Source organism: Cricetulus griseus, chromosome X (genome assembly GCF_003668045.3).
Source record: "Cricetulus griseus strain 17A/GY chromosome X, alternate assembly CriGri-PICRH-1.0, whole genome shotgun sequence".
Lineage (NCBI taxonomy): Eukaryota > Metazoa > Chordata > Mammalia > Rodentia > Cricetidae > Cricetulus > Cricetulus griseus.
Genome location: NC_048604.1, coordinates 30681516 through 30697598, shown reverse-complemented (window position 1 = coordinate 30697598; position 16083 = coordinate 30681516). Strand labels below are relative to the sequence as shown.

At 38.6% G+C, this 16083-nt stretch overlaps 1 protein-coding gene across 3 annotated transcripts in view; it reads left to right on the top strand.

Annotated features, from left to right (window-relative positions):
- The first annotated feature begins 2572 nt into the window (after positions 1 to 2572).
- Positions 2573 to 16083, top strand: part of Wdr44 (WD repeat domain 44) — a 93212-nt gene continuing 79701 nt past the window's right edge. For 2 of the 3 annotated variants that reach the window (XM_035449982.1, XM_035449983.1), the window contains exon 1: positions 2573 to 3048. In XM_035449982.1, coding sequence (XP_035305873.1) covers positions 2972 to 3048 — 77 coding nt within the window. In that variant the 5' untranslated portion in view covers positions 2573 to 2971. The remainder of the gene's footprint in view (positions 3049 to 16083) is intronic. The other variant, XM_027431945.2, reaches the window with a different exon arrangement.

Below are 16083 nucleotides of genomic sequence, written 5' to 3'. Positions count from 1 at the left end.
ATATTCCACATAGCAACATAGCATTCAAATTTTTAATATACAAACAGGTGATACCTCTACAATAAAACAAAATATTTTAAGAAACATGTAGCTTTCCCAGCAGCTGTAAGAAACATGCTTTTAATGCCAGCACTCAAGAGGCAGAGACAGGTGGATCTCTGTGAGTTAGAGTCCAGCCTGCTTTACAGAGTGAGTGCTACACAGAGAAACCCTGTCTCAAAAAACCAAAAATGTAATTAGCAAGAAAATAAATTTATGTGGTTATATCCTTTTATATAACATATTTTGATAAACATAGACTATCCTTTTCCATAATCCCAAAGCAAAAGTGTGTTCTCCATGGTGAACAAAAAACCTGTAATTTGAGATGAATTTTTCGATTTTTTTGAGACAGGGTCTTAGGTAGCCCAGGAGAGCTTAAAATGACTTTGAAATACTGATCTTCTTTCCTTTGCCTCTCAAATGCTACTATTGCTGACATTCACCAATGCACACAGTATCATTAGCTCATTTCAATTGACAAATAATTGCTTATAGTTTGATGGTTCAGTGTGTATGTTGATCAGTGCAAACATTTTAGCAATTTTCAATAAAGCTTTGTCATCTCACAAGCTTCTTTTATAACTCTATTTAACACATTTAAAACACATAAAATCTAATAGTAATTTTTGATAAAGTTATACTTTCAGAAGAGCCCAAAATTCCCTTGTCTGCACTTTGAGAATCCATAAAGCTCTTGAAATCCAGATATTTACCTGTTAATTAAAAAGGCTGGATTTCAAGCCTTCATTTTAAATCTTTAAAAAAACTTCATATATATATATATATATATATATATATATATATCAATTGGCTAGCCATAAAATGATATATGAGCAACATAAACTGGTCTCCGTAGGCTTTACACACACACACACACACACACACACACACACACACACACACACACACGGGAAGGGTTGGAAGAGGGTGGTAAATGATATTAAAAACAGTACACAATTTTTGTTTTAAGGAATTTATTTCACAATCAAATTATCTTTTTATTTGGCAGTAGTTATCTGAATAGAATGAGGCTATACACTGTTTTTGTGTACTCATATAAATTATCATATGTTCTGCTGCAAAATAGTAACATATTTGATTATGTTGTGTTTTTCTGAACTCCTCTGGGATGTTACAGAATCTACAGTTTATAGCATTTAAATTTATAGAAATCCACGGGCTGGGTGGTGGTGGCACATGTCTTTAATCCCAGCATTCAGGAAGCAGAGCCAGGTGGTGAATCTCCAAGTTCAAGACTAGCCTGGTCTACAGAGTGAGTCCCATGACAGGCAAGGCTAAACAAAAAACCCTGTTTTGAAAAAAATATAGAAATTGCCCAGAGCACACTCGACCTTGCCTGGAGTTGGATTGCTTCACACTACCTTTAAAACTCTAATGTCTCTGAGGCTATGTCCCTGTTCCCGATCCAAGCTTTTATGCTGCCATCTTGATTAACGGTTTAGGCAACACAAACAACTCCAAGAGCCTTTCATGACGTCAGTGGAAGAAATAAATGTGCCTCATGAAAACACTGAAAGTCAATATTATCACTTTAATGGGCAATGAATGACGCTTTGTTTCCGAAAGAACATCTCAGTCTTTCAAAAAGCATCTTTCTGTTTTAGTCACTGGACATTGGGCAACTGAAGATCAGAATGAAGTTACTGTCTTAGCCTTGCAATGGTAACCTCTTCTTGCTCATAAACGTGTGCGTGTATACATACGCATATATCATATATATTTACGTTATTTGGCTGACACACATCTTGGCCAGTGTAGAATTTCTCTCACGTCGTGGGCAGCGACGACAGATAAGTATTGAGGAAAAGTAATTGGGAGGTGTTATTCTGGCTCAGCTCCAGCAATAAATCCACCATTAACTAATTACTCTTTGGAAATGGGACACTCCCCAGCTATCTATTTCTTATGGACTTTACCTTTTGGCCATCTGGATCAGATGTAGATCTCAACTAGAGATCTCATGGTAAGTGAATAAGACAGGTCTAATCGTATAGACTAGAGATGGTGAAACTGCCCCAAATCCTAGGGTGGGCTATTTCAGACTTGGCTAAGACGACAAAGTAAAACACAAACCCAAATGCCCACCCCGTCCTCTCACGATAAACGGAAGAGACTCAAAACCATCCCTCTGAAAACGCTTCTCTTTCCAAGTGCACTTAGAATTAGTGACTCAAACGCTGTAAGCGAGGTCCCATCCAAGCCGGGCGCGCCTCAGACTTTTGGCACCGGGCTGCTCCTGCGCAGGTCCTAGACTCCGCCCCTCTGAAGCCTAGCCACCTCCCTTACTCCCCGCTACTTCCGGCCTCCGCCAAAATGCCCTCAACGCGCTTGCGCCGTTTTGACAGGCTTCTCCCACATTAGTAATCAGAACAGAACATTGCCTCTCTGGGACCGCCCCCCCCCCCAGCCACCACCACCCGCCTCCCTCCCCCCCCCCCCCGCCACCTCTCCGCCCCGCCCACGCTTTACCGGCCCGAGCCGAAATCTCGCGAGGGTAGGTGCGCGTCGGTATTTTGCGGGCTAGTAGCTTTCCCAGCAGCTGTAATTGCCGCTGCGGGAGAAATTGGAGCTGCTGTCGCCGGCACGCCCGCTGCCTGGTCTCCGGGACGGAGAAGAGCCACAGCCCCTTCTCTAGCGCTCTTCATACACCTAGCGCCCGGGACGCCGGCAACAGTCCCAGCCCCACTGCAGCCACCCCAGCCATTCGCTTTGCAGGTCATCCCCCGTGTGCCCGGCAACTGAGGGTGGTCCCCTGTCCCTAACCGACTTCTCACTCCACGTCATCTGTGCCCTCCTCAGCGTCGCCCGGGACCCACCTCTCCACACTCTAACTGACGAGGAGGAGACGCTGAGAATCACCCTTCCTCCAGGCGGAGCCGGCCCCCTCACCCGCGGGTGTGTCCTATAAATGGCGTCGGAAAGCGACACTGAAGAATTCTATGATGCCCCCGAAGATGTGCACCTGGGGGGTGGCTATCCCGTAGGGTAAGTAACCCAAGCCCGGGCCCAGAACTCGGACATCCCAGTGGCTTGCTTCTCCCGTGTCTGCCTCTACTCCTCTCCCAAATCCCGCTGTGTCTGTCACCGCTGTTCCTCTTAGTCTCGCTTGGACACCTCAGAACCCAAACCTGGAACTCCTTAAGGCAAGATGAGTTGGAACAGGGACAGGGAAGCCTCCTCTGTCCTTTTCCCTAGTAAACGGCCCGGGGACTCCTTCGGAACCCCTTTCTTGTCTTGGCCAGCCATCGAGTGGATGGCATTCGTGTCTAAGAGGCAACGATTTGTATTGGCGGTGTTCAAAGCTTACCTTTCCAACATCTGTTTCGACCCTTGGGGACCAAAAGGAGCGGTAGCAAGAGAAATTGAACTTCCCTGGGTCTTTTATGTAAAAACCTCTAGTTTACCTATTCATTTCCGAAGTGCCTGTAACTCTATACTATTTGCTAATTCACCTTTTCTTTTGCATAAAAAAAGAAGCGGGGAGACGGCAGGTATTTACTCAACGAAGCCCTCCAGCCAACGTGCTCGACATCAGCAGTGTTTTACTGAAATAGCACTTAACTGTGCGCCAGAGGAAATTGTAGACAAGATCCTTACCATTAGAGAGAATGATGTGGTCTGAAACGGCAGCCGGACATAAATGTACACAGCCGAGTACAGATGTCCAAACAAGTGCTGACTAATCTGGTCCTTGGAAGGAGAGCCCAGCTTTGTGCCCTTTATCTACTTTTGCAAGATGTTTTACTTGTGATTAATATGGGTAGCTCTGAGAAGGAAGTTCACTAGTTGGACAGCTTCTCTGATCAGGATTTGGACTTACTTATTCTTTCCCTTTCTCAGAGTTAAAATAGCGTTTAAAATGATTTCAAAACTCTTCTGACGTGTCTGGAGCCAGCAGACTGTGAGATCTTGAAAATTAGTAAAATGTGTATATATCAGTGTGTGATTCTTGGTGTTGAACTCTCTTCAGTTTTTATGTTTACCCCCGTAGAACAAATATAGCTATCACTACATTTTAGAAGTCCTTTAAAAAAACTGCTATGTTTTATACACAATATATGTTATACCCCCCCCCAAAAGTTACAGCAACAGAATCAGAAAGAAATGTATGTTGGTACATTACTAATGTGTTTGTTTCCAGGAAGCTGTCTGTGACTATTGTGAGATTTTAGGATGACAATGATCTGCCTTGAGATAGCACTGAATCTCTCTCAAGTTCAGTATCTGATCCAAGTTTGTAACTTGGTAGAACAGGGTAGAGAATGCCTTTAGATTTTCAAAGAGAATGAATTCTCCTGAAATAAAGTCGTGTGGTTTTCACTTCAAAGTAATGAACTGTCAGTTCAGGTTAAATGACTGAATAAATCACTTAGTAAGCATTTTTGCAAGGTTTTTTTTTTTTCTTTTCTTTTTTATGTGGAGGGAATAATCAGTTTTCACTATGTTAGCAATTTAGAGCCATGTGGATATTGTTCTTCCTCATTGAATAAAGCAAGTTTAGTTGAGAAAGCAGTTATTTCGGGACCTCTGTAAACTGTTAAGTTCAACACCTAACACAGAAATCATAGTCAAATGTGAATTCTCCTTTCTTGGCATTAGACTGTTAGCTTTATACAGTGATTACTTTGGGAGGCAATGTACAAACTTATACTGTTTTACTTATCTGAATCCAATGAGTCATTATGGTAGAATCAATAGTCACTTCTCCCCCCTGGGATGATATTGCTTCTCAAGAACTTTATACTTTGATAGTAGGTGAAAAGTTTGTTTCTTTTCAAAGTCCTTTGGGACCCAGCTTTCTAAATTTAATTCTAGCTTACCCCCAAACTGAGCATGTTGAGAGCTCTATGGTAAAATAATGACAAGATTTGACTGGATTCCATGTCCTCCCTCCTACTGTATTAATGAGAGAATTGGGAAAAAATAGACTTATTTGGAGAATTGGACCTGAAAACAGCAATATTGAGAGGGCAATAAAGGGGTGGCTTTGTTTGTATTTTCCTTCATCCTCTGTGGCAGACTTGGAAGGTACTGTGAGCAGACTTAGCTTAGCAGCTAACAGCTTTAAAACTCAGTGAGAAATCTTGATTTCTGAAAACAGGTGGTGTCACTAGCTAGTTGATCATAAGAAATGTCTTCTGTTCCTTGACATGAACCGAAGTGGCACACCATACAAGCTCTAAGAGGCTAATTGAGTGAATTTGGCCACTTAAAGAAATGCTTCTTGATGTTTGTGTGTTTGGGAATATACGGAGTGTTTCATCAAATTGTACTAAATTGAGTAGACACTTGAGACGCCTGATGTTTGGTTAATCAGCAGAATCAAAATACACAGTCTGTCGCTCAATATTGATCTACTCCTTACACTTCTTGCCTATTTGTTAATCTATACTTTGAAAGAAAATTTAATAAACAGCCACTGATTAGAATTTGAGTCCAGTACAGTTACATTTCAATGGTGGCTGATCATCTCTTATCCAATTTGCAATGTGTACCACATGTATAATGGTTTCTTTTGATGGGGACTTTCTCCATTTTTACATAAAAGATCTTACAAAAGTTAAATGCATTGTTCTAGGAGAAACACCTTGCAAGCAGCAAAACTGGCATTTGAAACCTGCTCATCAAACACTAGCCCAGTGTTTTTCTAATACATCATAGCTGTTCTGCACTGTGTGGAAAAGGGATCTTCCCCCAGTTGATCCAAGAGTAAAATGCTTTTGTACCAACCCTCTAAATTGAATTGATAAATCTATTTAAAGCCATCAGCCCAAACCTTTCACCTCTTTTGGCTGCAAATTCCCATTTGCTCTTTCCAGAATCTATATTTTTGCTTTATTATATAGGACTTTTATAATGTCACAGTATGATATACCTAGAAATGGCAGTTAGTTTAACTCTAACAAAATGTTATGAAAACTAAAGCCCCAAGAGAGAAAGTGGCTTACCCCGATGCCATAGTGAATTAATAACAGAACTACATCCCAGATAAGTTTCATAATGTGACATTCTTTCTGTTCTGCTGCTTAATACAGCAGGAAAGGCAGGAGGAACTGTGGTATAGTAGAAAAGAGTCCAACATTGTGAGTCATCGTATTTCCTCAACTTTAAATTGAAATTGCATTTTGAGAACCCTTTGAAATTTAAATGTCTGTCATTGTATTGAGATTCAATACTTCATGCTTTTAATGATAAACTTTTGTTCTTGGAGAATATATATATATATATATATATATTATATATATATATATGGATGTTGTTGAGTTGTTTTGTTGTATTGATGATTGAATCTAGGGTCTGATACATGCTAGATACACTCTACCACTGATCTGTATTCCCAGACTATTTATTTTGTTTGTATTTTAATGTATATCCTGCCATCATGCCCAGGCAGACCTTGAACATTCTGTTCTGCCTCTGTTTCCTGAGTAGCTGGACTTACTGGCTGTTCCACCAGGCCTAGCTTACATATTTTTATAATGTCTTATTTTAACAAGCATTGATGGCTTTGATACATGGCTCCAAATCCATAGATTTGAAATTATTTATTGCACAAATTATATGAGTTGGATGCCTCTTCCAACTGTGAACTATACATACATATTCTAAAGGCTGCAACTGAGAACATGTTATAAAGATTAATATTTTCAACATTTTTTAGTAGCAGCCAAAGTCCTAGACTTCCTAGGTCTCAAAGTCTTCGAAAGGATAGGATTATGCATTTTTAGAATAGGGATTAACTACACATAATCTGGCTTAGCCTTCCCATTCAACTGAAAGCGAAACGTAGACTTAGAAAAGGAAGTGACACCTCTTAGTTGGAAGTAAAATCCAGGTCTTTTGAGTCCTTATTTATGTGATGTTGCCGCATTTGAATGGAGAGAGAGTAAGAGCAGGTAGCCATGCTATATAGATTCTTGGCACATGCACTGTTAAGTCAGGCCACTAAGGTCTACTTCTACTTAACATGACTTTTCATGCTTTACCTTTCAAAAGACATTTACTGTTCTAGGACTCTAATTATGGCTCACTAATTTCCTTTACGTCAGAATGAAAACCAATGATTGAATAGCTTACCTACTAACAGTGATTATGTAATTTTGTTTCATTTTTAGTGGTCTTGTTAGTGTTAACTGCATTTTACCATGTTTAGGTTAGAGTAATGGTAAATTATAGGATGAATCATGGGAACAGAGATTAAAGTATCTGGGAGAATTATTAGATCTAGCTAAGCATAATAGCTCACACATGTAATCCCAGCACTCAGGAGGCAGAGTGGCAGGAGGATCATGTCAAGTGTGAGGCCAGCATGGTCTAAATAGTGAATAGCAGAACTTAATAACAAAAGTTATATCTCAAAAATAATAATACAAATAAATAAAAAGAGCAAGAGACATATCTCTCTAAGTAAGAACACTTGCTATGCAAACAGGAGGATCTGAGTTTGAATACCAAGCACCCACATACAAGCACTGCATGGCTGCACCTGCCATAATGCTAGTATTAGGGGCAGAAACAGGTGGATTCCAGGAGTTTATTGGCAGACCAGCCTAGCCAAAATGGTGACCTTACAGGGAGAGAACTGTGTCAAAACAAGTGACAAAGTGCTAGAGGAAAACACCTGCTGGACTTTGTAAGTACACAAACCTATACACATGTGCTCATATACCATACATACCTACATAGAGAAAATAACTCAATTATTAGATCTGAAAACATCCCCAAATTGAATAGCTTCCTATGTTGAAAACTCAGTTTTCTTACTTTAGTTAGGCATCAGAAGCATTTCTCCCTGAAGCGAAAATTCATATTTGCTTTTTCTTGGTGATGGTGGCTGTTAGTTTTTGTTGTTGTTGTTGCTGCTGCTGCTGCTGCTGCTGCTGCAGGTGGTGGTGGTGGTGGTGGTGGTGGTGGTGGTGGGGGTGTGTGTGTGTGGTGTGTGTGTGTGTGTGTGTGTGTGTGTGTGTGTGTGTGTGTGTGTTTAATGTCAGGTGTCTTCTTCAGTCACCTTGTATTTTGAGAAAAGAGTTGCTCACTGGAGCTCAATTATTGGGCAAGACTGGTTGCTCACAAAGCCCCAGTCAGTGATCTTGTTCCTACTGCTAGGATGATAGTTGCATATACTTGTCTTTTTAAAAGATTTATTTATTTTATGTGTATAGATGTTTTCCTGCATATATGAATATGTACTGCATATATGCCTGGTGTCTGTGGAGTGCAAAAGAGGTATCAGATCCCCTGGAACTGGAGTTTCCAATGGTTGTAAGCTGCCATGTGGGTGCTGGGAACCACATGCAAATACTCTGCAAATACTCTTTAACCACTGAGCCATTTCTCCAGCTCTCAAGTCTATTTTACAAGGGTCCTAGGGATCCAAGTACTTTATGGACTGAGTCCTTTCCTCCTCATTGGTAATCCTAATGGACAGAAAATAATTTCTGATTTGGTATATGTAAGTGGCACAACAGTGAATATATTCTATTCAGTGCATTATTATAACTTTGATAAAGTCTGATAAATTTATCAATTGAGCTGGTGTTTGTTCCCTCCTTATACTCTGCTGCAATTTTGGTAGCAACTTTCTGGGAGTAAAGAGATAATATTAGGAGGGATAGTAGTTTGAGATCATGGAAATTGTGATACTGGAGATGGAAGAGGTGAATGTCACCCTAAGCATCTAATGTAGGGGCCAGATTATGAGCTATGTCCTGCAGCCTGATAACTGAGATATGATATATAATTCCTAAGGGCATCTTGTCATACGGATACACATACACAGTACAAATTAAGTAACCCTTTCTGTTAGAGATTAATACCTAGTTTAAGCATTGTTTAAAATAGTAAAATTTATGCCCATTTTATGCTGCCCTACTGATTTGAATTGATGACTTGCTTCTTAATTCTGTTCACAAACACCTAATTTATTTCCCATGATCTTTCTTTCATCAGTTCTTTCCCCCTCCTGCTTTGAGATATTTTTTAGCTAAAACAGCTAAATCCTTAATTGGTTGCTTTCTTGATTTTCAAAGTGGAATTCTATCTATTCTCTTATTTCCAGTTGAACCATCTTTATATTAGTGTAGTCCCATGATTCAAAAATTGAAGGAAAGCAATTAAAATATAATATGGACTTCATATCTTATAGCAGACTCAGTGTCTCCCCCCTAGTCAGTATACAAATTTATCTCAGTTACTATAGCAACCAGTCTATCAGTTATTCTTCTAGCTGTTTTGCCTTCTCTCAGATACTGGGATTTGCCATATAATTAGACTCTGCAAATGTGTTTCAGGTCTCAGCATTTTATTACTAGCTGCAGCTGTCTGGCAGTTTACAATTTGTCTTTTCCATCAGGGTTGCTTGCTCTCAAGTTCACTGAATCTTTTTGTAGCCAAACATGCAAACATTTTAAACATACAGAATTAAAAACAAAATACCCGTGTTCCTTCTACTATTTTTCTGTTTCATTCTTAGCCATTGTCTTGAAGACTGGATGCATTGCATCACTATCATCCATGTTTATCCCTTTCTGATAACAATAAGAGTGAATCTCAAGCCCAAAGGTGACCATTCAGAAAATATTTACCAATAGGGTTTTGGATACATTATCAACCCTAAATAGCTGAAGCACCTTGAGTAAAAGCACCTTAGTTCACCAAATAAATAATCTGGATTTTTTTTTCCTATTTAAAATTTTATTTATTTATTTTTAGTTTTAACTTTTTTGTATTTTTTTTTATTAGTTCAATTAGGAACAAGCTTGTTTCACATGTAAATCCCTTCTCCCTCCCCTCCCCTTCACCCCTGCCCCCACCCCCAACCTACTCTCCACCCGGTCCACCCTCCACTCCCCAGGCAGGGTAGGGCTCTGGACAGGAGGGCTCCCCAAAGTCCACCACATCATCCTGGGCCGGGCCTAGGCCCTCCCGTAATCTGGATTTTATAAACTGATTTTCATAGGCTATAAGAAGAATGCTTAGCCTTCAGATTAATTTGTTCTAACTTGAAAAATGTTATTTTTCTTGTGCTACCTTTGAATAAGCAAAAAATGAAAAAAACCTGAATAATTGTATGGTTCTTTACATTTTTCCCATTCACCTAATAAATTTCATCTTCTGTAGATGTCACAATGTATATAACTAAAATAGCTTTAAAATACATATTTATCCTGCTGAAATATAAGGAATATTTAGAAAATTCAACTTGTTTCTGTTAATGCATGGTTCTGGTACTAATTGTTAATACTGCAAGATATAGTAATAATTTATGCATATGTACAGCTGTTCTCTAGAACTGAATGAATTCTAGGTGGTTACTCTGTCAATGACTGTACCAGTACAGTTGTCTTCTCTGTACAAAATGATATAATCTACTTTTTAAGATCAAAGGAAAATTTTGTTTTTAAAAAACTGACATGAGCCAGGAGTGGTGGCATATACCTTTAGTCCCAGTGCTCAGGGAGGCAGAGGGAGCTGAATCTCTGAGTTCAAGGCCAACCTGGTTTGCAGAGTGAGTTCCAGGACAAGCAGGACTATTACACAGAGAAGCCCTGTCTAGAAAAACTAAAACAAACAAAAAACCCAAAACCTGATCTGTAAAAATATACATATGTCTGGCTTATTATGATGTTTTGCTACATGTATATATTATGCAGTGTTTCTCTCCATTATTTCTTTATGGTAAAAACATTAAAAATCCTTAACAGCTTAAAAACATATAATACCTCATCATTATAGTCACTATTCTGTGCAGTGATAGATACACCAAGCGTTGGAATCACAGAAAGTCCATCACAGTTGGCTCCATAGGAAGGAACTTCATGAGTGTTTTTTCCCTTGTTCTGTGAAGAATGTCATTGATGTTTTAGTAAGGATTACATTGAATATTGGATCACTTTAGTATGGACATTTTAGCAGTATCAGTTCATGCAATTCATGAACATCAGAAATCTGTTTCCTTAAATCAGCAGTGCTTTATAGTAGTTTTTTATGGTAGTTAGTTTGAAGCCTGTATATGTGTGTTTTTTTCTTGTTGAGACAGGTCTTCATTTTGATGCAGTACATAGCTGAAGATGACCTTGAAGTTCTAGCTTCCTGCTACTCTCAGGTGCTGGATTACAGACAAGCCACCATGCCCTTCTTTATTTATTAATTTATTTTTTACAATTCAATCCCCTCCCGCCTCTCCTCCTGGTCCCCATACTACCCCTCACCCAACCTCCCATCTGCTCCTCAGAGAGGATAAGGCCTCCCCTAGGAAGTCTACTGAGTCTGTCCCATCTTGAGGCAGGACCTAGGCACCTCCCCCCACCCTGTGTCTCCGCTGAACAAGGTATCTCTCCATATAGAATGGACTCCGCCAAGTCAGTTGGTGCATTAGAGTTAGATCTTGGACCCACTGCCAGTGAGTGGCCTCATATATTGTCCCAGCCATATCATTGTCACCTGTATTTAGGGAGTCCAGTTCAGTCTTTTAAAATTTTTTTAAATTTATTTTTTACATTCCAATCCCAGCCCCCACTCCCTCTCTCCTCCCGCTCCCCTTATCTCCGCCCTCCCTCCCCTTACCTTGCACCGCTTAAAGAGCTCTTTCATCTCTGATTTAAATTTATTCCTAGGTGTTTCTTGTAGTTCTAAAACTGGGATTGCTTTATTTCTTTTTCAAATAATTCATTTTTAGTATCTAGTAATGGGTATGTTTACCAATTACTTGTGAGACCAGGTCTCACATAAGACAGGCTGACTTTGAATTCCTATGTAGCTGAGGATGATGTCAAACTTTTGGTTCTCCTGCCTCCACTTCCCCAGTGCTAGGATTACAGGTACATGCCACCATGTCCAGATGGTTTATTACAATTTAACTTTTAATATATTGAATGCACTTTTTTCCAATTAGAAGATTGTTGTAGTACAACTTACTAGTTTATCCTTTTGGATGTGGAATTATTAAGTTGTCCTAATTTTAGTTCTTTATTTCAATCATGATTCGTGTGGTTTCATTTAAATACTTGTGTATCTAAAACTATTCTTGAATTCTGTTAATGTTCCCAAAGAAAACTTTAACTTCACAAATAGACTTAAGCACAGAAAATTTTACTTATGCCAAGGAGCCCTCTGATCCTTATATTTTTTTTAAAAAAAAGGGGAGTTACTTTTTAAAATCCTAGGGTTAAAGCATAATATCTTTGAAATTTTCTTGTTTTTTTCCATGTCTCCCTGACTAGCCTTGAACTCACTTTATAGCCCCAAAATAACCTTGAACATCTGCCTTCATTCACCTCCTAAGTGCTGAGTAGGCATATACCATCATTCTTGGCTTTATTTTTGAAGGTTTCTGATAGGGAACAGAATTTTTTCCCATTCCTTGAGCTCTCTTAGTACCAAACTCATTGAACCTTGAATATTCTTGTGAACTACAGGTTAAACTTACCAGAGAAATAATAGATGTGCTGTGTTAAAATATATATTTTTCAAAACAGACATTTTGGTCATTAAGTAGGTTAATGAAGAGGATTGGGAATGTTCCTTCTTAGATTGGTAAAAAGTAGTTCGGATAAAACTTAATTTCATAGTCTTTCTTTAAGTTGGTCCCTGAAAGTCATTAAAATAAAACTAGGAGACTGAATGAATAACCTTTTTGTTTATCAATAGTATTTTGATGCAGTACATATCTGAAAATGACCTTGAATTTCTAGCTTCTTGCTACTCTCAGGTGCAGGATTACAGACAAGCCACCATGCCCCCTTTTTTATTTATTAATTTATTTTTTTACAATCCAGTTCCCTCCCGCCTCTCATTTTAAAAGTCTCTATTTTAAAGATATGCTTATCTATCCATGAAAAACTAAAATGGCAGGTGGTATCCACACCTCCTTGCCTACTTTCTCCTTCCTAGTTTAGGCAGTATCATTATGTTTTAAGATGTACTACCATAACTCCTTGTCCCTTACAACTGAAAAGGGATAGTAATGGATGAAATGTAAAGGGTAGGGGACTTTGGGAAGAAGCAAAGTAAAACTTGGTTAAAGTGGATAAAATATATACACTGGTAAATGGGATTGGTTGATGTCTCAGTTGGCAGTTAGTTATTGGGTTAGTGAGAGATGGGCAAGCCGAGTGATTTAAGTAGCTGAATAAAGATTAGTACCTGATGAATAAGAGCAAATACATTTGTCAGTATTTTACAGTAAGTATTTGATCTTTATCAGACTGACTTAAGGAGTTAATGACTGGGATTAGTTGTTTTTTGTTTTTTTTCCTTTAGGTGACTTTTTCTCTCTGTTATGTCTTGACTGTTGACTTTTATTTTAACCTTCACTTTATTTATTTATTTATTTATTTATTTATTTATTTATTTAACATGGAAAGATGTCCATAGTTGATATGTAGAAGAATGTTTAAGTGGACTACAATTGGTTTGTAAGCATGTTCTCGTATGTTGCACTTCTCTTTTACTTTTGGATTTCTTAGCTCTGTCAAATCTCCTCCATTAAAGCCCACATACACTAGTTAGAGGAACCATACACTAGTTAGCCGGGCGTTGGTGGTGCATGCCTTTAATCCCAGCACTCGGGAGGCAGAGGCAGGCAGATCTCTGTGAGTTCGAGGCCAGCCTGGTCTCCAGAGCGAGTGCCAGGATAGGCTCCAAAGCTACACAGAGAATCCCTGTCTCGAAAAATCAAAAAAAAAAAAAAAAAAGAGGAACCAGGTAAGGGAGAGGGCTGAGATGAGGACAGTGTTTTGCATTTATAGAATCTTTGTAACCTGAGGATATCTTCACTAATACTGAACGTTTACAGTATAGTCTTAGATGATGACAGTTATCCTGCACACATCAGTTCCTCATTATCAACCTTGTTTTCCAGTGTGAATGTGTTCAAAATAAGAAAGAAATGATATCTAATCCTACATGTTGTTATATACAAGAATGATAAATGGCACAGTGTGTTGGCTAGTCACTTTCAGGAGTCTTTTATGTGCATGGCCACACCACTGACTTTGTAATTCTGTGAGATGGGACGGTTTTTGTGAGGTGAGTAGGACAACTATTGAAAGATCAGTATGATAAGGGACTTGCTGCATAGTCAGCCAAGGGGTGAAACCTCACTAACTTGAGTCATTAGATGAAAAGTGTGTAATGGAGCAGGATGACTCAGCAGATAAAGATGTTTGCTGCCAAGGCTGATACATTCGTTTAATCCCTGGGGTCTCCATTGTAGAAGGAGGAAACCAGTCTAGCAAGTTGTTTTCTGACATCCACATGTGTGCTTTGACACATGCGAGCACACACTCGTACACATACACTCCCCCCCCCCACACACACACAAATAAATGTAAAAAAAATGAGAAGTCTAGGTACCTCTCTATACTTTTTCTAAAGAATGAGCATTTTGCTGTTTTACACGTGATTTGTTAGAATAACAGAGGTAATCCTACCATTTGTATACATATATATGCTGTTAAAAACAAGATAAATAGCATTTTAATTTTTCTTCCTATGCATTATTCTAATTAATTATTGGCCAAAAGCCAAGTCCAAAAGTGACTTTGCTATTGAAAATTTTGGAATCTCAGACCCTGCCTACTAACTTTCAAAGAATATATTCTTTGTTTCCAGGGGAGCTCTCAGAGTCTGAGCCACTGACTGGGTTGCCAGTGCCTCATCAAAGTCTCTCTATGCATAATTTTTCTCTAATTGTTTTGTAGATTGTTGTCACTTGTTTAGTCAGGCACAGTTCTGTGTTGTGGGTTGTTTTTTTTTTAACTCTGATTCATTTTTTTTTTTGGCCACATGCCACTAACTAGAAACACAGTATTTCCCTTGTTTCCCTCCTTTCCCCTTCATATGTGTTTTCTAACAGTCACAATGAATTTATGCGGTAATTATTAACATTTTCCACCTAGTCAGTCCTCAGTTGGCTGTTAAATAAATGGGAAAATACATTTCTAACATCTGATTAGAAAAGGTACATAAGCAAAAATTATTAATTAAGATACAAGTAAGATCAAATAATCTTTATAATAAATAAAAAAGGACTTAAATTTGGCCTATGGAATCTTTTATGTAGGTAAATGTAGGTAGCTTAAGCATTTTCTAGAATGTTAACTCTTGATACCTATTTCAAAAAAGAATATAGGAATTCAAACATATAGAACAGAAATTGAATTCATAACAATACAATTGAATTCTTACTGAAATACAGTTTTTCTTATTAGTCATAGAGGGAGAATATACATAATGAAAAGCTACCAGTTACACCATGATCTTAATTCAGTGGTTAATTTACAACTTCCATTTTTTGTCAAGCCTTTTATTGGAGTATAACAGATTGTCTTAAATAAACCAAAGAACTAGGCTTTATGATGCCTGTCCTATAGTCTCAAGTATTAAGAGAGAAGGGGAATTGCAAGTTTAAGGCCTGTCAAAGTTAGAGAGGGAGATCAAGGCCACTCTGGGAAGCTATGATACCTGGTCTTAAACATAAAAACCAAGGAGAAGGTATTTGCTCAGCATGTGGGAGACTCTAGGTTCAACCCTTGGTAACATTTTTTTTTTTTTTTAAAAAAAAAGATTTTGTTTGAATTTTCTCTTCCCATCTTTGGTGATGACTATGGTCTCGGAAGAAGAATCAACATTCTGGAAATGAGATCACTATCAATAGTTTTTTTAAACATGTATTCATTTGGTGGGGCAGGGAGATGTCAGTTTGGGCATGCACCATGGCACAGGTGCACGAGTCAGAGGGCAACTTTTGGAAGTCGGTTTTCTCCTCAGTCTCAGGTCATCCAACTTGGCAGCAAGAGCCTTTCCCCAGTGAGCCATCTCCCTGGCCCCTAGAATAGTTTTTAAAAATAGGAGCTTGTGACAGGTGCTTTAGAGCCCTAATTTTTACTTAGAAGTTACTGGTTCTTAGTTATCAAGACTAGAACTCCATTGAATGTTTTATATGGCATCAAATCATATTAGCATATTAACTTGATAAAGTATCTGAAATATGGCTTGTTTGTTTACTTTTAAAAAATG